The following is a 19,124-nucleotide window of genomic DNA, read 5'->3' on the forward strand; positions in this document are numbered from 1 at the left end:
ATTAGTGCCGAGTTCATTAGAGGCTCAGTAGGGGCTTTGTGTCCACGGGGACAGCGGGGACAGACTGTCCCCATGCCACTGCGGCTGGCAGGGATGGCAGGGGATGGCTTGTGGGGGGGACAGACACCAGGTGGGATATGAGGACACCAGTAAAGGGACATAAAGACCCCAGTGACCTTGTGGGGTGCAGGGATTTAGAGGACCTTAAACCCAAATACTGGGGACCCCCAGCACCTTTGGGGGAACCTGACACCCCAACCCAGTTGCTGCCAGTGGCTGCCCCCTATGCTGACACCCCTGCACCCAAAATCAGCCCCGGCAGGACAGGGTGGGGGCACCCACCTGCCCCCCTGGGTGTGGAGGGACCCTGTGGTACTGCTGGCCTGGGGGATGGGTGCTGGGCTGGGGAGGGGGGTGCTGAGCCCGGGGGGGGAGGATGAAGGCTGAGCGCACGATCTCATTAAAGAGCTTAGGCAGTAGGAGGGTGGGGGGCGGCACCCAGCAGGGCAGAATTAGGGGGGCTCATTACCCACCCAGGGTAATTAGCTCCCTTTCCCCCACAGGAGGAATCCCCTGGCACCGTTGTCACTCTGCCACCACCCCCACCGCACCTGGGGACCCCGCAGCTCCCGGGTTGGGGGACACACACGAGCAGTGAGCTGACCCCATCCCCAGTGCCAACCCAGCACCTTTGGGGGGACACAGCCCACAGACATGGGTGTGCCCCAAACCCATGTACCCCCTGAGCCATACTGGGGGACATGGGGTGTCCCTGTCCCCCGTGGGCAGGGCGTGTCATGCCACCTGCCCCCTTACATAAAGCCCTGTGCCTACCTCCCTGAGATGCTCTGTCTTTTTTTTTTTTCCTGAGCCCTAATCTTTGCCATCTTGGGCTAATTGGATTTCCTAGGTCACATGGCGAGATAAAAAGTCCCCAAATCCCACGGTCCAAAAAAATCAGGTTATCCATGGGGAATTAAGGGAGAGAGCGGGGGGCAGCCAGCCCGCGAGGACCCACCGAGCTCTGCCTGCTGCAGGGCACCCTGACATCGGGGCAGCAGGTACCCAGCTTGGCCTTTCGGGGCTCCTCTTTCTCCCCTCATCGCCCACCGCCCGCCCCTGGGGTGCGCGCGCCATTCCCCACGGAGAGCTGGAAGAGCCTGGGGACCTAGAGGAGCTCGAGGCATTAGAGGAGGAAGACGAGGCCATGGGGAGCGGGGCCAGCGCGGAGGACAAGGAGATGGCCAAGAGGTCCAAGGAGCTGGAGAAGAAGCTCCAGGAGGATGCGGATAAGGAGGCCAAGACAGTCAAGTTGCTCTTGCTTGGTAAGGGTGGAGGGGATGTCCCCGGGAGGACGTGGGAGATGTCCCCCTGTCCCCATCTGGCATGGGGGACCCTGTTGATGCCAGGGGGATGTGGCTGCTGGGGACGGGCAGGGGGCAAAAGCAACCAGGGACAGGGACAGAGACAGGCAACCCCCAGTCCCATCAACTCGTGCTCTGCCTTTCTTTGTCCCAAGGAGAGCCCCTTCCTTGCAGCTCGTTAACCCTCATTAGCCTGATGAGTTGCCATTAGCGAGCAGAGGTTGTCCCACCAGCTGGATGTCCCCCAGGGTTGTGCCTGGGAAGAGCCGGAGGTGGCATTGGCTCCTGGTGGCAACTAGATGGGTGGCAGGGATGAAGGGGACAGCGTGGGGACAGGGAAGGGATCAGGATACTGGTTCCCACCTGGGCCAGGCTGCAGCACATCCCAGGGGGGTCAGCAAGACCCTGGGGAGCTTCTGCCACCAGCACCCCCAAACCCTGCTGCTGGGTGCAGAGTGGGAGGGGACAGTCCCTCGGGGGACTCTCCGCACCCCGCTTGGGCAGCGGGGTGACCCCACAGGGAGGAATTGGGGCCCCGCGGGGCAGGGACCAGTGGCACAGGCTTATCCAGGTGGGGGGGCCGGGGTCAAGGCGATTAGCACCCTAATTCTAAGCAGCTTCCTGTGCTGCCCTAAGCTGCTTACAGCACCGAAGCCATCGCTGGTGGTGCCCGCAGTGGGTGGGAGGTGTGGGACCCTGGGGACTGGCAGCCCAAGGGGTCCCCACCACCCCTGAGGGTCCCCAAAGTGTGGTCTAGCTCTGGGTGCAAGGGGTGAAAGGAGGTGGCATGGGGACGATGGCACCGGTGGGAGGATGCCAGGCTGGGTGTCCAGCCAGGAGAGATGCAGTGCCCATCACTATGGCATCAGGCCTGCGGTCTGTCCCACCCTGGCCAGCACTAAGGTGTCCTCCCACCCTTTTCCAGGGGCTGGAGAGTCGGGCAAGAGCACCATCGTGAAGCAGATGAAGTGAGTATGGCCCGAGGCACCCAGATTGGGGGGGTCATGAGGATGAGCCCAACCCTTGGACAGCCCCAGCTGGGGCAGGGGGGTGGCAGGACCCCTCCGTGTCATGCTGGTGGTGGCACCCTGCTGATTCCCAGGGTGGGGTGATGCTGGGAGGGAGGAGGGGGCACCCCAGAGTGCCAGAGCTTGGGGCTGAGGCCGCTGTGCCCCCCCCACCCCCGCCAGGATCATCCACCAGGATGGCTACACGCCTGAGGAGTGTATGGAGTTCAAGGCCATCATCTACGGCAACATCCTGCAATCCATCCTGGCCATCATCCGCGCCATGTCCACGCTGGGCATCGACTACGCCGAGTCATCCTGCGCGGTCAGTCGGGGCAGTCGTCCCCGTCCCCCCCAAACCCACCACGCCAGCCGAGGGGGTGTGGGGCCAGGCAGTCCCCGGAGCCGGAGTCTGTAGCAGCTCTGTGCTGCTCCCCCCAGCCCGGTCCAGCCCCAGGGGCTTTTTGGGGGACAGGGGCCACGGGTGGGATGGTGGCGAAGGGTCCCTCTTGCAGGACGAGGGCCGACAGCTCTTCAACCTGGCCGACTCCATCGAGGAGGGCACCATGCCCCCCGAGCTGGTCAACTGCATCCAGAAGCTGTGGAAGGACGGGGGGGTGCAGGCTTGCTTCGAACGAGCTGCCGAGTACCAGCTCAATGACTCGGCTGCATAGTGAGTGGGGTCACCAGCTGGGGCGGGGGGGACACAGGGATGCGCCTGGGCACCCTCCCGGCTGCTCATTGCCATTTCCAACCCAGCCTGGCAAAATCAATTCCCAATTCCCTGATCAAACCCAATTCCCTGATCCTGGGAATACCCTGGGGCCGCTGTCCTCCATCCCACTGGTGCCAGTGGGCTGCAGCCCCCTGCCATGCCCCCCACAATGTCCCTGCAGCCCCCCAGCTCTACCCCAGGGACAGTGCTGCCTTGGAGTCCCAGCGTTTGGCAGAGCTCAGCCCCCCACCCCTACCCAAAAATCCATGGGGGGGGAGGCGGGACATAGGCAGCCCCTTGGCAGGAGGTCACATCGCCTCCTGTCCCCCATTCCCCCAGTTACCTGAACCAGCTGGACAGGATCACAGCCCCCGGCTACCTCCCCAATGAGCAGGATGTGCTGCGATCCCGAGTGAAGACCACAGGCATCATCGAGACCAAGTTCTCTGTCAAAGATCTGAATTTCAGGTGGGTGGGTGGCCCCCCTCCATGATCCCCCCCAGGCCCAATGATGGGGGAGGGGGGCGGGGTGAACCTGATGCTCCAGGTCCCACCAACCCTGCCTGGACCAGGGATGACCGGTCACTGCATCCCTGACACCTCTGAGGACAGGGTGCTGGGACCATCACGTGGAGGGGGGGGCAGGACCAGATATGTCACACCCCCCACACACACACCCCGTCCTTGTCCCCTCCCTAGGATGTTCGACGTGGGAGGGCAGAGATCGGAGCGCAAGAAGTGGATCCACTGCTTCGAGGGGGTGACCTGCATCATCTTCTGTGGGGCGCTGAGCGCCTACGACATGGTGCTGGTGGAGGACGACGAAGTGGTGGGTCGGGGTCCTGGGGTGCCCAGCCATAGCTCAGCAGCTGAGGGGGAGAGGAGCTGGGTGCTTCAAGGGGGTTACAGAGGGAGGGGGGCCAACACACTATGCCATCTGATGCTCTAGGTGGTCCGGGAAAGGGGTGGGAGATGCAGGATGGAGCTGGCTCCCACCCAGTAAACATGTCAGCACTTACTCTGGGGCACAAGCAGCCCAACCAAGCCAAAACGCAGGTGACGGGGCCGTGGGTCTGCCCTCCCCGCTGCCCACGTGGAACCCCCCGGTCCTTCTGAGCAGCCGAGGGCAAAGCAGCTCCTGACACCGACCTCTTCCCGAGAGCCACTGTCCCACCAGGGAACATCTCCAGCTACAGCAAATCCACCCAAGCAAACCCAAAGGAGCCGGACCCAGCACAGGAGGGGAGGAAGAGACATGAACTGATCTCAATGAAGGAAAATTTGGCCCAGAGGCACCTCTTGCCTTGCTGTGCCCTTCAAGGTGGGCAGAAAAGCAGCAATAAGGGGCAGCTTTCACCCTCCCAGCAAGCAGCAGCAGGGGGGAAGGACGGCACGGTCATCAAGCAAAGCTCTCCGCATGCTCAGCTCCGGCAGAACTGCTGCTCCAGCACTAGGTGAAAGCAGCTTCGAGGGCAGAGGTCTGGAGAGGAGGAACATGACAGCCCCAAGATGAGTAATTTTGCAGAAGAAATAAAGGGTGAAGACAAGCAGAGCAGAAGCAGGCTGCCTTCTCCCCTGCCTAGGGGACTGGGGCAAAGCATCCTTGCTGGCATCTCCTACAGCAGCTCGCCCCACAGACGCTCCCTGGTGCTCTGGGGTCCAAAAGCCATTGCCAGGAGCTAGGCCAGGGTCAGTTTCTGCCACCCCTGGGGCTTGTCAAGGCCAGGCAGGAGCACACAGCCCTTCCTCAGCCATGAAGCAGTGTAAGGCACATGGGAGAAGAAGAGAGCATCTTTCCCATCGAAGGCCTCAGGAGAGGCTGTAATGTTTCCCCCATGCAGTATGGGGCAGTGTTTTGGCCAAAGTCAGCCCTGCAGGTGCCCTGCTTGCTGAAGCTGTACAGAAAAGCTGCTGCGATGGGAAGCTGGACAAGGGAAAAACATCCCTGTCACCCCTAAAGAACCTGCCTGCTGCCATACAAAGGTGGAGGAGATCCACCTTCCATCAGCAGAGCAGCAAAAGCCCCTGGTTGGACTTAGCTCCAGCTGGATGAAGCCTCTTCCTCCTGAGGATGCCCCTACAGCAAACTAGAAACAGCACATCTAGTATGAAAAACAGAGATTTTCCTTTTCGTCACTCTTTTCCAAAGCTGTGGGCAACACCCAGGGCCACAGTCCAGCAAGAGCATCCCGCAGCATGGCCTGGATGATGAGGATGGCAGCTTGACACCCTTGCCGAGCACCTTCCAGCAGCTGTGCCGAAGGGCTGCGAGGTTTCCCCAGATAATTTTCCCACCAAAAGCCTTCGTTTCTGAACATCCCAGAAGCTGCCAAGAGGGATCGGAGCATCGGACTGCCTAGAGCTGCTTCACACTGCTCCCTATCCTGAGCACCGACTGGATTTATCCGGGTCGCTCACACTGCGGCACGGGGCCTTTTTGGATGGGAAGAGCATCTCTCAGTGCAGGCAGGGGACGGGCAGTAGGGCCATTTGCTGCTGTGGCAAACAGGAGCAGCCCTGGCAGCATAGGGAAAAGCTCTTATCGTGGGAACGGGGGGTTTGAGGGGGCTGCAATGGCCAAAAGGGGTTTGTACATTATTTAAACACCCAGCACTTCAAGCCAACGAGCCTGTTTGCTTGCAGAACCGCATGCACGAATCCCTGCACCTATTCAACAGTATATGCAACCACAAGTTCTTTGCCGCCACGTCCATCATCCTCTTCCTCAACAAGAAGGACCTTTTTGAGGAAAAGATCAAGAAAGTTCATCTCAGCATTTGCTTCCCAGATTATGATGGTGAGTCATTTTGCTCTCCCTCCTCGAAACCCCCCAAACCACAGTCTCCGGCGGGGAGCCACATGGTCCCAACACAGCACCTTGAGTTTGGGTTATGCTGCGATCAAGTCAAGTCCCTGGAGGTAGGAGCAGAGGAGAGGACAGATGTGGCCTTGGGAAGGTGTTTGGAAGGATTGAAATGGAATAAAATGTCTTTTTTTTTTAAATTGCTTTGCTAGGTGCAGCTGCCACCCAGCCCTCCTTCTCCTCCTCTTCTTCCTCCAGAGGGAGATTGCAGATCTAGTTCTTAGAAACAAGCCTTAAGCAGCCCCTGATCCTTGGCCAGCTCTGATGATCATCTCCCATGGGGAACAACTCAACAGCAGCATCATCTCCTCCCTCCGCAGGTCCCAACACGTTTGAAGATGCAGGAAATTACATCAAGACCCAGTTCCTTGATCTCAACATGCGAAAGGACGTGAAGGAGATCTACAGCCACATGACCTGTGCCACAGACACGCAGAACGTCAAATTCGTCTTTGACGCTGTCACGGATGTCATCATCAAAGAGAACCTCAAGGACTGCGGCCTCTTCTGAGCATCTGGGTGGCAGGTACCCAAGAAAGTTGGTTAAATGGTTATTTAACCACAAAAAAAGGGCTGGGGAAGGGGAGGGTGATGAGGATGCAGCAGAGCCCGCTCCATCCTGCTCTCCAGGGTGATGGGACATGGCTCCCCCCAGGCTTTGCCATCAAACACAGCCTGGAAATCCCTGCCTGCAGAGCAGGGGAGGGGAGCATGCGCTGGGACTACCGAGGACGGGGGGTGTGGGGGTGTGTGGGGTGTGGTTGGGGGTCCCACCAGCACCCCCATGCAAAGTTCCACTGGGGTTCAGTTTCCTTCCCCAGCAGCCTCCTGAAACAGCATGGGCTCAGCCCAGTTATTTTGAACTCGTTTTGTCAGACTGCTTCACACCCTTGCACACAGAGAGAGATGAAAACAGCAGATTATAGCCCAAATTATGCACCTGAGCAAGATCAAACCATTTAATCTCAGGGCCTCCTCTTGCCACAATACAGTCACCGGTGTCATGCTGGTTTGCAGCCCAGTTGGGGAGGCTGTTATACAGCCTTGGCTGGTGGGAACAACCTGAGCAATACCCAAGCGGAGCAGGGAGAAGGCACGGGAATCCCATGCCACACTCTGCTTCATCTGGCTTTTTAGCTCATCACCATAAAGGTTTAATTAGGGTTTATAACCTAATTTAATTAGGGGTTTTTGCCCGCTAGCCTGAGCAGCAGTGGGAATATTTTCCCCTCTCCCCACTTTCCGAGCAGCTCCCGGCCACTGGCTTTGCCGCTTTGTTTTTCAGGGAACCTCCGGCGCTTCCCTTGTCCCTGAACATTAATAGAGAAGCACAAAAAAAAAAAATAAAGCAGGCAGGCAGGCAGCTTCCCCGCAGGCAGAGGCAGGCTGCGGCAGGCCGGCGGGTGCAGCCTTGGCCGCCAGCTCTGCATTGTGCTGTGAACAAAGCTGCTTTCTAAGCAGAGAACTCAGCAGCCTTCAACTGAGAACATCAAGCGTCAAGGAAAATATAAATACTGTGCTAAGGCAGCAGGCAAGGAGGCCCTGCCTCCTCCCGAGGTTGCAGGCAGCAGCAAAAGCTGCCAGGGTTGATCAGCAAGGGAATACTAGGTGTAGCGCTCCAGGCTTTTTGCTGCTGCCTGGGTCAGAGCATTTAACCCGCTGAATTTTTTCCATCAACGAGCGTGGTGCAATGAAAAGTTGCTTCTCTAAACCCACCCTTCCTGCGCGTTGCACCATTACAACCTTAACTGCATTGTTTGAAAGCGTTTAACTCCCTCTTCTTTCTTCCTTCCTGCTAGAAGAGGAAAGGACTTCAATTTCACATCGCCGTTCTGCTGAGCAGAGCCAAAAGAATTAACCAAAAAAGTTACTTGGACCCCACTTTTTCTACAACCTGCCCAACCGAGCCACCTACTTTCAAGCCCAAAATAGGAAGGGGCTGAAGCTGAACTTCCTGCTCCCTTTTGTGGCCATTTCCTCTTTTTTTTTTTTTAAAGAAAGAAAACCTTGCTCTCTGCAGCGCATGAAAGGCAGCGTTTATAAATGAGATCTGGAGTGGTTTGACATCAAAGAGCACATGGTCCCCGGTACGCCAGCCAGAAAAATTAATATTAAGCTATCATACTTCCACCCTGCTGCAGCCTGGCAGTACAGTGTGGTCAGGGAAAGCCAGCAGCAGCACTTCTGCAGGAGGCAGTGACAGGGCACTCCTCCCCTGCCCATCCCTCTGCAGCTGGTTTTTTTCCCCCTTTTATCAAAGCTGAATTAATCAAACCAGGAGTTTCTGGGGAAGGTGGAGGCTGGGTTACCTATGAGTCACTCCTCGGAACCAACCTCAGTCCTTTGGCAGGAGAAAGTAGGGGATTTTTTTTGTGCCCTAAGACTTGAGTGAATTTCTCTCCAGAGCACTGGTCAGGTTGTAGCTGATGGTGAGCAAGCAAAGGCAGGAGCAGGCAGGAGCATGTGCATTAGGGTCTGGGGGAGGCAATCATGCCTACAGCAGAGGATTGGGCAAGATAAAGAGGAAATGGTTACTTGAAAGATTTTCATTCTGCTATTTAGAGCTGTATTTGCTCTTTACTGTTTGTAAATAAATCTATGCTGGTACTGTAGCCAAGTCCTGTATCCTCTCACTGTTTACTGCAGAGATCACATATACAGCTTCATTTAACTGTAGGAAAAACAAAATAAAGAAATACGCATGACATGGATGTCTATCATTTCTCCCACTTTGATTTCTCTGTGACAACTGTTCTCAAGCCCTGTGCCGGAGCACTTGGGTCAATTTTACATTCTTTGCATTCATTCTGCACTCAAGTGCACACATGGATCCCCCATCAAGACCAACCCATGGCCCATGTGCAGCTGAGTGGGGCCACCAGCATCCTCCCAGGCACCTGGTGGGGATGGAGGAAGAGGTGCCAGGTGCCACCAGGCTACCACCAACTGAAAAACCTTCCCAACCAAAGCACCCTCCCCACCTGGGCAAGATAAAGCTCCTGCTTGGACTCCTGCAGGGCTGAGCCTCTATTGCAACTGTGGCATCAGTCCAGGAGCACCATGCTGTTGCGATCCAATTACTGCAGAGGTTTACATGAATTTGTTTAAAAAGCGAGTTATCCCATATGCTAGCATGAAGCTGTAGTAATGCCTCACGGCTGGCTAGAAGGGAATTGTCAGACAGTCAGTAGAGTTCAAGGCAGCTCAGGAAAAGTTTCCAGAACAGAAATATACTCTTTGTAGCTGCTGAGCAGTGCTGCATGTCAGACACCCAGCAGACACTGCAGGGTAGCCATTTACAGCACCCGCAAGCATCCCTAAAGTTTTTCATTCTGTATTTCTAGACAAGTGTCTTCAAAATGAGTTACATCTACATCATGTAACAACATCCAGAGTAGTCATTTTCCCATCAGGTTCAAAAGAGGCAGTGAGACTTGTGCTATAAATAAGCAGCAAACTAACCATCTGCCAATAATCCTGATGAGCGACTGGATGCCTGCCGTTCTCCATCTGTGCCAGCACAACCCAAGTCTTTGGGAGCAGCAGAACTGGCTGCACAGAGAGCACCGACACTCATGTATGATAAAGCACAAGGAAATTTCCTGTCCCATTAATTACACCCATTTCCCATCAAAGTGCTTACCTTCCTTCTCCAGCAAAGCACAAAAGAGGCGAACACTCCTGGAAAAGTTAAGAATAAACTAGAGAAAAGGCTAAACTGTTTACTCACCATTTTAATACTGCCAACAACTATAACAGATTGAAACTGTACACATGACAAATTGGGAAAAAGTCTCAATGCAATGGTTCAGCAAAGGAATGTACTGACTGATTATGAACATTACTACAGTAAAAACAATGGCAAACCGGAATTTGGCACCACATATACAAAGTAAAGGCATGCTTGTCAATACAGCTTAGGAGTCTCTGAACAGAAAAGGCCATGGTAAATGCAGAACAAGGTGCACCCTTTACAAAATTGCCCACCGGTTTAGACCAAAAATGCACAAGAATCTAAGTGGTTGATTTAGTAGCTCTGTAGCAGCACGCGTTTCCCGTCCAGTTTGGAGCTCAGAATTTCAGCTCTCCAACCAACACAGCCCAGGTACACATTCACCGCGAAGCTGGCTTTATGCTTACCACACAGAATGAATCTCAATTTGGCTATCAGCATAAACCAGGTTCACCCCAACCATAAGCTAAAAAGACTCGCTTATCCTGCTGCAGAAGCTTCTTTCAAAAGCCTTATGGTAGCAGGATGGTAACAAATTACGCATCAGAAAAAGCCGAAGCTATCGCCATAAGAGCTCTAAGATCCTTTAAGTAGTTGCAGAAATATTAAATCCTGACCATACCCAAGTGTTAAAAACAAAGAGTTCCTGCTAAGAGGAATACTTTCTGCATGATCTGGTCACATGTGCATAGTTAAGTGATTTTTTTTTTGTTGTTTTTTTTATTTTTAAAACAAGATTTGTTTGCAAATAAAGAAATAAAATTTAGTAAAGTTATAGTTTTCTTGATGGAAAAAACCTTAAAAACAGACTAGTGGTGGCTTGTTAACCAAAGAAAGAGAGAAAGCTACATATCGAAGGTCTGGAATCCAGCACCTCAACTTCACAACAGCTGTACACATTTGAGATTACGCCATCCAAACGATGCCAGGATGATCTAGTCACACTAACAGTTGTTCCATCTTGACCTAACTTCAACATCCCGTATCAATAAAAAGGTCCCTAATACAGAAGATTGTGCTAAAGAATGCAACGATTCTGCATGCTGTTTTCGTTTCCCTGGTCCTGTTCATGCTTGCAGCTGTCCCCATGAGGCAGCAAAGAGTCTGGTTCTCAAAACGCCACACCATAAAAACTGAAAAGAAAACAGCGAGCATTAGTGAGGTGCAAGGCAAAGCCAGCCCAAGCTGGTGCGCAACGCTTAAAACACTACGAGCGGCTGAGCAGCTCAGCTTTACCTTCTTCCCACGCCCCTTCCTTCTCAATAGAGTCCACATTCCTTCAGGTTGTTTTTAATGATAACATCTGTAACAGCATCAAACACAAACTGCACATTCTTGGTGTCAGTGGCACAGGTGAAGTGTGTGTAGATCTCCTTGGTGTCTTTTCTCCGGTTCAGATCTTCAAACTGACACTGGATGTACGCAGCTGCTTCCTCGTACGTGTTGGAGCCTGAAAAAGATAAGATCCCTTACTTTGGCCAGCAGTTCACAGCAGAGAGATCTTTTAAGTACATATTAAGCTGCTTGTAACCATCTGTCTTATCCAGCTACAAATCCAAATCCACCATTAACCCCTTCTTGTAAATCTGAAGTCTATTCCCAGCTGCTGGTCAGTGACCTTGGACAAGTCACTCCTGCAACTCACCAACTGCTCCCTGGTCCAGCCTCCCTGCCCAGAGATACCAGAAAGGAACATTGTACGCTGGCTACAGTAACACTTCATGCTAGAAACGTGTAGTTATAGCAGAAGAGTGACAAATGACAGGAATAAGCAGGTTTGAAGGAAGGACCATTTAAAAAAAACATCTAAATGCCTGGAGTAGTGACTAGGTAAAGCATCCCATCTGTGCAGGGCCATGGTAGGGAAGGGCTGCAAAACAGACTGTTGCTAAAAAACCCACAGACACAGCAGGGTGGACAAGTGCCATACCCAGGACATGGATAAATTTCATAGCCTCCAAAAATTGAAGTTAAATGGAAGTATTGCCCTAATAACATGTGGAAAATGCAGAGTGACCTTGATTTGCTGGAGTGCAATACTTTGCTATCATAATCCAGGCCATAAAACACATGGACAAAGGCTGTTCCGAACCACAGATATGCATGACCACATCTTTTCCGAGAAAATGAGCTATCAGCTAACTTGACAGCCCAAATTTGCTGCCCAAAAGACAGAGTTAAGGGAATAGGGAAAAAGATAAGCTTTTAAATTATCTTGGATTGTGTAGGCTTTGAGTGACTCATTCCTGGCACCAAATAAAACACAGCTTCAGGAGCCCAACCTTACCTGTGTACTCTGGATAGCAGATTGTTAGTGGGCTTTTCTTAATCTTTTCCTCAAACAGGTCCTTCTTGTTCAAGAAAAGAATGATCGATGTGTCTGTAAACCATTTGTTGTTACAAATGCTGTCGAACAGTTTCATACTCTCATGCATCCGGTTCTGGAAAATAAAGTGAGATGGACAATGCATCATTCCAGAGCTATTAGGGGAGGATGGGGTGGGGGGACAGACAGGCTTTACTGCAAAGGCCAGACTAAAGAGTCGAGTGTCACTGACATATCCTCACTGCCACCTCATCAGGAAGAGCATGGGCACAACCCTGAGCAGGGGTCAAGTTACCTCCTCATCCTGTAACTGCCCCAGGACTCCTCCACTGAGGTACTTACACCTGGGGAACAGGCTGCAGGGACAACTCAAGGCACCCCTCTATAACCAGTGCCTGGAGAAAAATTTCATTTATGCATTATGTTTACCAGTTTCTGGGGCAAGACACTGCAGGCTGCTGCAAGGAAGTGCTCATCTTCACAGCCCTTGAACAACTGCAACAAGAGGTGCAAGCCAGAGATATGCCCACGCCATGATTCCACCTCCCTTCTACAGCGCCATGCAGCCAGGTGATGTTAACTCCTCCATAACATACCATTTCTTCATCCTCAGCCAAGACAAGGTCGTAATCGCTGAGGGCCACACAGAAAATAATTGCTGTCACGCCTTCAAAGCAGTGGATCCACTTCTTCCGCTCTGACCGTTGGCCACCAACATCAAACATCCTGGGAGAGGCAGAAGAACCATCTCAGAAGCTATGGAGACCTCCCTCCCCAGCCCCCACACCGTTCACAGGGATGTAGGAGGCTCTGCTAAGGACTTTCAAACAAGCAGGGTTTACAGGAAAACAAATACACAGCCTTCCATCAGCAAGGCCAACAGCTCTGAGTCCTTCCTTTCTCAGGAGGGTGCCCACTGGATTTTAAAATTCTTTTCTTCAGAGCAATTTCAGCAGGAAGAACTAGATGTTACCTACATTGCTATCCAGAAGTCTGCTGATTCATCAGGGCATGCCTATTTTGTTCTCTGTCTCCTATTTCCTTAGCAACAATCCATTTGCTTGACTGGACTCCAAACACCTACTTACAGCCAGCTCTTCCAGTTAATTGACACTGTGTCTGACAAAGGATTATCTGGAACATACTACCTGCATGCTACTACTGGGACCCAGAAAAAAAATTAATGGGGTTAAGAAACAGTTTCATGTATTAAAAAAATAACCTGTGAGCTACTGAAGTTTAAAGACTGCAGAGCTGCTTACAGAATTTCTGTCTATAAAAAAACCACAAGTGTCTTGGACAGTTACAACACCCTGCTCACCAAAATATTTTGAGGAGAAGCAGGATTGCCCAGGATGTTCCAATGAAGTGTGACTTAATTAAATCAAGCCAGATACAAATCAATATCCAAGAGCTATGAAAAATCATAAACATTGATTTGTTATCAGAGCAAACAGGCAGACAAGAGAGAAACTGCCCAGGGTGGGCCAAAAGCAATGCAATTTAACGATGCCAAACAAGGCAGCCAAAAGTGCCATTCAGCTAACTCCAATCTTCTGTTTAACGTAAACCGTCCCTGCGGACCACAGGAGGAAAGATGAAAATCTCTGTGAGGATACAGGCTATTTACTTAGCTTGTATCATTTGCCATTACTCTCTGCTGTTAGCGCAGAGACATCTGGAAAGGAATAGCATCCTTGACAACTCAGCTTCAGCAAGCTAATCCAAATTCAAGTCACAGTTATACTAAAGCTACCTCAGCCCGTTATTAATGTCTGAGATTTAACATCAAGGCTTGCATCGCGGGAAAGATGGCAGCTTCAGGGTTTAAGATGTATTAATGCTTTCCTTTGTGGAGCAAATCCCTCTGAGACGAGACACCTCGTGTCTCAGGCTCTGCACATGATCAATGACTCCAGGCAGGCTTGGAAAAGAGCAATTCCCCTCTTTGCATCAGGAAGGCAAGCCTCTGAGTGCTCAGCCATTTCACTTTAAAAGAAGGGTTATAATGATTAAACAGAATATGCCTGCTACCTCCAGCTCATTCTTCTGTTAGTTAGACATGATGATTTTTAAAAGAGCACCACACACTGCAGCTGGAAATGCTAATCCTAGTACATCATGACAGAAGACAAGTTTTTCCCTGGACAAACCAGAAGCTGTGTAAATAGCTCAGTGATGCAAAGTGTTTAGGCATTTTTGTTAAAACGGTTCGTAAGTTAAGACAGTTCAGAAGACAGAATGCTACTGTTCTCCCAAAAAAGCGTGCAAACAAATCAGATTTTATAAGCAACACTTGGATTTTTGCTATAGTTCTTTCAAACTGTTTTCAAACACAAGCTAAAAATCAGCAAACAGATGCTTATGTAAAGGCTCTGAGCAACAAAGACTCGAAAACATTGCCAAGATACAGGTGCTGCATTTTCCTACATCCACATTACAGGACACAAATGCCCACTCCGTGGGGCTCCAGGCTGTTTGTCAGGAGTGCGCTTGGGATCTAAAGCGAGGATTTTCTAATGAGCAGATCAAGAGCAGAGAGGAGAGCTAAACTGCAGGCTAGCAGCCGCTACAGAGGTTAGAGGGAGCTCAATTAGTGATACGTAAAGGGACACTGCCAAGACCAGGCTTGATACCTGAGCCCTGCAGAGACCGAATTTAGAAGGCAGAGAGGACAGGCAAGTCCCATCCTCTGCACTGTCACGCAAAGGCAGCAAGTCCCCAACACACTTTCTGCATGCCCCATTCCTGCTCCACAGCAAGTGTCAGTCAGCACAGTCATCTACAGCTTCGTGGAGAACACCATGCAGCCCAGAGCCAAGACTGTGACTGCAGGGAGAGCTCTTATCTCCCACGTCAAAGGAAGGGGTTAAATTCAAACTCAAAACCCAGTAGTCAGTGTCCTTTTAGTATTTTTTTTTTTTTTCTGATCCTGTAAACAAGCAGTCAGTACCTGTGTCTGCGATTCCAACATAAAAGCAGCTGAAAAGAACAGAAGAAGGCAAATAAAAGTCAAACCGGTATCTCCAGTGAGCAATGCCAGTAGAGAGGGAGTGTAACGGAGGCAAGGAGAACAGTTAAAACAGGGCAAGATGTTTTGCAGCGCAGGTGTGGGACCTACCACCACCATGCACTGAAGAAGTCACCACATTCCACAGGGACAAGCGCTGCCCTTCACTTACTTGAAGTACAGGTCCTTGAAGGTGAAGTGAGTTTCCACAATGCCTGTAGTTTTAACTCTGGTCCGCAGAACATCCTGCTGAGTCGGAATATAGGTCGGCTGGGATATTCTATCCAAGTCATTTAGGTAACTAAACCAGAAGAGACAACACAAGATGCGCTTTTTTTAGTCTGCTTGCTTGCCATGAATCTTTTATAAACTGCAGAAGAAAGTCATCACGGAATTTATTCATCATCTTCACACAGTACAGACCTCAAACATGCAGCAAAAAAAACCCCCTCAGGTCTACCCCAGGGTTGATTTTATGTTTTGTTTTTTTTTTTTAACCCCTCCCCGTATGACCTTGCAGCATGTGCTGGATAGAGTTCAGCTAGCTAGGGAGTGAAGCCTGATAAGCTAGCACGAGAAGTACTGCTGATGCAGAAGCCATGCCAAGACTGGTATCTCATGGGGCAATTCAAAGTAGTCAAGGTCTTTCACATCAAAACACAAGACAATAAATGCAGTGGCTCACTTTTAAAGGGTAAGGATACATCAAATGAACTGGGAGGAACGAATTAAGCATCAAGAACTACCCCAAAACAGGCAGATTCATTCACCTCCTTTAGCAACAGCAAACTAACACAATGCTTGCCGGTTCCCCTACAGCACAGCTGCTGGAGGAAGCCGTTTCTCTGCAGCATCAAGGCAATGCACCCATTGAGACCCCAACTAATTCCAGCTCCAGCAGAATCCCTTTGAAGTTTGGCTCTCAGGCACATAAGTAAGAGGTATACATCATTTCCAGCAGTGGCAGAAATCCTGCTCCAGCCAGCAACACCTCTGAGCTCATTTTTCCTGTTAAGGGGAAGGCAACGGCCTCCTGCTTCTGCAAATGAAATGAGGATCGCTCCAGCTCCATCGGGAAGGGACCGGCCACGTCTTTATGAGGAGCGGTTTTAAATCTATACAGTACTGCGTAACTGTGAGAACTGTGAGATTTTAGTGGCACAATGACTCTACACTGGTGTAATAAACCCTGCCCTCCCAGCCAAACCTTATTATCACAGATCTGTTGTCAGCCAGGGATCACTCCTTCCCATGTGCCTGAACACTGTGCCAGGAACCCCAAACTTCCACTCGCCTTTGTCACCAAGCAGGCAATGTACTGAGTGACATCTCCCTCCTCCATCAGCTTCAGCATCTCCTCTGGCCAGGACTGCCAGCATATTTGCAGAGCACTGACCTATTTTCCAAACCCCAGAAGAATCCAGCCTACCTGCCAGCCTCCTGTCCATGCTCGCCCAGTACCGCAGGGCTTTTCTCAAAGGGCTGGTATCTGCAAGTGGTTTTAGCCAAGGAAGGGCCAACTCCTCTCATTCCTCTCTCATGTTCAGTGGGATGACAGGTTTGTGAACTGCTCTTTGACCAGAAACGCAGCGCCCAAAACTTACACTGGGGACTGGCTTTAGTTTCAGCTTAGTAAAACAGAATTTGGAAGGTACTTACCTTCATTAGGCTTCTGTTAAGAAATATTTCTGCTGAGGAAATAACATGCCCAGATTTCCCCCTCCCGCCTCTTTCCTAACAGTAGGAGTTTAGCTGGGATATGGTGGTTCAAAAGCTGATAGGAATGCTACCTAAGAACTGACCCAGCAACTTCTAACAGCTTGACTTTGCTACAGGTCACACAGCTGCCCTGCATCACTGAAGTGATAAATGTGCAAGCTGAGGCTGTAAAGCATCTGCTCCTAATTGCCAGCTTTCAGCATCAGAAGTTTGGGCAGTGAAAATGGTATAATTCCTACTTAAGGCTTTTTAGGCAGCCAGTGAGGAGTGGATGGAGTCAGGCAACTCCCGCCAAATGAATTGCAAAGTGCCACAGAAACACTTGAAAGCCAGTCAGGGGAACAAGGTGTATCAGATTAAGCAGTGCACTATCTGAAAGCTCCTTTAAAAAAATAAGCCTTGCCAGACTTATTCCAGGGAGACTCAAAGAGCAAATCCCATGGAAATACCTAAGCAGTTGGAAGATCCAGCACAGGGGATTTCGCTGTAGCAGAAGAGCTGCCCAAGCGTACGTGCACACAGCCTACTCCAGCCATCCTCGCCTTGCCAGAGGCAGTTGACTTTGTGGGCAGAGGAGGCAGCCATGCCCACCCAACAAAACCAGGCTGCAGAGCCCAACCTGTGCAGACTGCCACTTGTTTCCCTCTACCATGTACAGATTTAGTGGAACTTGAAAAAAAAAAACCAAAACCCAAAACAAACCCAAAACAAACTGGAAAAGCACGGTCTGGGACTCATAGTTTCGAGAGACTCATAACCCACAGCTTGCCACAGTCTGTCTGAAAGTTTAAAGATGTTCCTCACAAATATTGTTTCGGGAACTGAAAACATATACCTTACTGAATCTTTCTACATCCCACACAGTTTGAATCCCTTTTCACAATCTTCTTAGCCACCAGGCTTCCTTCATACGCTGAGGTTGCAACACTTGTTCCCCACCTTGGATCCTTGTGTTTACAGAGCCAGCTATTTCTCACGCTTCAACATTACCTTGCAAACACAAGCTTGCAAAAAGACAGTTTTGTTTTGTTTCCCTTTTTTCCACCCTTAAAATGAGGATTCAAGTACAAAAAAAGCTGACCAAAAGCCTACAGCATAACTCATGTTTGTCTTAGTGACCATCCAAGGCTTCCCAGGACATCCTGTGCCAGGCTGGCACTGGTTCAATACCTGCGTGTGTAAGGATCTGTAGTTCCAGTCCGATGAGAAAACCTGCCGGCTTCTGTGTCACCCCATCTCACACTGACTGCTCTATGAAATGCTGACTGCAGCAGAGGAATGTTCTGAAGTGGACCGCTTTCACTTGGTGAAGATAATAGAGTTCCCCTCCTCCCCATGCTCACATGAACTGTGGAATGGTATTTTCCTAACAATTTGGTCATGTTTCCTTTTAGCACTGGAAAGAATGCTTTCAAGGCCAAAAAAGGCTCTGAAAGATTCATGCAAAGCATTTATTATGAACAGCTATCCGCAGCCTGAGCTAGGGGAAGGAGGGGCTGTCACCATCATGCCCGAAGGCAGAGCAGCAAACAAAAGCCAGCCTTTGCCAGGGAGAGGAGACAAGAGGGTAGAAAGATGGAGGTTTGGTACCCAGGTGGGTCAATATTTGCAGCCACCAAACACCAAGCCTTCAAGAAACATTATCACAAGCACCTGTGCCAGTCTGAAAACACAAACAGTATTCTTCCTACATAGGTTGACAGCTCACAGAATTAATCATCTCTAGCAAAGTCTTCCTGCAGCAAGAAGAAAACAGGTAAAGACCTGGTGAAACCTATATTTAAGAAATGCACCTTTTGCAGAAGTCTGCCTCCTCTCTTCCCTCATCTTTAGATGGATTTTGGCAGATAAACCAAAGCAGAAAACAAGGTAACAGAGCAGGATCTCCAGGAAGAGGGAATGTTGCTTATTACCTTTACCAATTTGAATGCTCATTTGGGCCAGCTAAGACAGACCCACAGGCTGCAGCACAGACCTACAGATGAAAAAGCTCGCTTCAAAAACCTGAGCTGTGATCCCAAGGTGGTGCTAGTTGAGGGGAATCACAGCAAAGCATCAGGAGGACAATGCCCTGCAAGCTAGTACTTGAAAGCAAAGAGGAGGAAAAAAACCACATAGAAATAATCTAGGTTTTATCCAGCATCATGTCAGTGAATTCAGGCCAAAACTGCCACTTGGGAACAAGACAAGATATGCCAGAATATAGAACGGTTGATCAGAAACTATGCTAATTGCCTGTGAGACAGCAGATAATTACCTACAGTATCAGCAGACCGGTGTCTGCATGAACTTCAGACAAAGTAGTGAAACCAGCAACTAAAATATTTTAAAGCATTATCTGCTTGCTGCCATTTCCAAGTATCAGACAGAGGTAATTGAAGAGATGC

The 19,124-nt window shown here is 50.6% G+C and overlaps 3 protein-coding genes across 3 annotated transcripts in view; 2 read left to right on the forward strand and 1 right to left on the reverse strand.

The window, feature by feature from the left end:
* Positions 1–19,124, forward strand: part of LOC126052234 (potassium voltage-gated channel subfamily A member 2) — a 358,553-nt gene that overhangs the window by 313,100 nt on the left and 26,329 nt on the right. The window lies entirely within an intron of this gene.
* GNAT2 (G protein subunit alpha transducin 2) lies at positions 941–8,654 on the forward strand. The gene is made up of 9 exons (XM_049832659.1): positions 941–1,325; positions 2,290–2,332; positions 2,555–2,696; positions 2,887–3,044; positions 3,426–3,554; positions 3,786–3,915; positions 5,730–5,883; positions 6,270–6,475; positions 7,749–8,654. The coding sequence occupies exons 1-8, from the start codon at positions 1,208–1,210 to the stop codon at positions 6,458–6,460; spliced, it is 1,065 nt and encodes a 354-aa protein (XP_049688616.1). The 5' UTR covers positions 941–1,207; the 3' UTR covers positions 6,461–6,475; positions 7,749–8,654.
* The window catches only part of GNAI3 (G protein subunit alpha i3), a 32,017-nt gene continuing 22,561 nt past the window's right edge, over positions 9,669–19,124 (reverse strand). Inside the window, exons 5-9 of the mRNA XM_049832660.1 lie at positions 15,191–15,319; positions 12,605–12,734; positions 11,970–12,123; positions 10,919–11,132; positions 9,669–10,815 (exon numbers count right to left, since the gene is read on the reverse strand). Coding sequence (XP_049688617.1) covers positions 10,942–11,132; positions 11,970–12,123; positions 12,605–12,734; positions 15,191–15,319 — 604 coding nt within the window. The 3' untranslated portion in view covers positions 9,669–10,815; positions 10,919–10,941. The remainder of the gene's footprint in view (positions 10,816–10,918; positions 11,133–11,969; positions 12,124–12,604; positions 12,735–15,190; positions 15,320–19,124) is intronic.

This window comes from Accipiter gentilis, chromosome 29 (genome assembly GCF_929443795.1).
Source record: "Accipiter gentilis chromosome 29, bAccGen1.1, whole genome shotgun sequence".
NCBI lineage: Eukaryota > Metazoa > Chordata > Aves > Accipitriformes > Accipitridae > Astur > Astur gentilis.

What these genes read in the sequence shown, in the direction of transcription:
- GNAT2 (XM_049832659.1), top strand. Translation starts at nt 1,208, where the DNA reads ATGGGGAGCGGGGCCAGCGCGGAGGACAAGGAGATGGCCAAGAGGTCC. An exon ending in CTCAATGACTCGGCTGCATA is followed by an intron (nt 3,045 to 3,425) that starts GTGAGTGGGGTC and finishes CCATTCCCCCAG; the next exon opens with TTACCTGAACCAGCTGGACA. An exon ending in TTGCTTCCCAGATTATGATG is followed by an intron (nt 5,884 to 6,269) that starts GTGAGTCATTTT and finishes CTCCCTCCGCAG; the next exon opens with GTCCCAACACGTTTGAAGAT.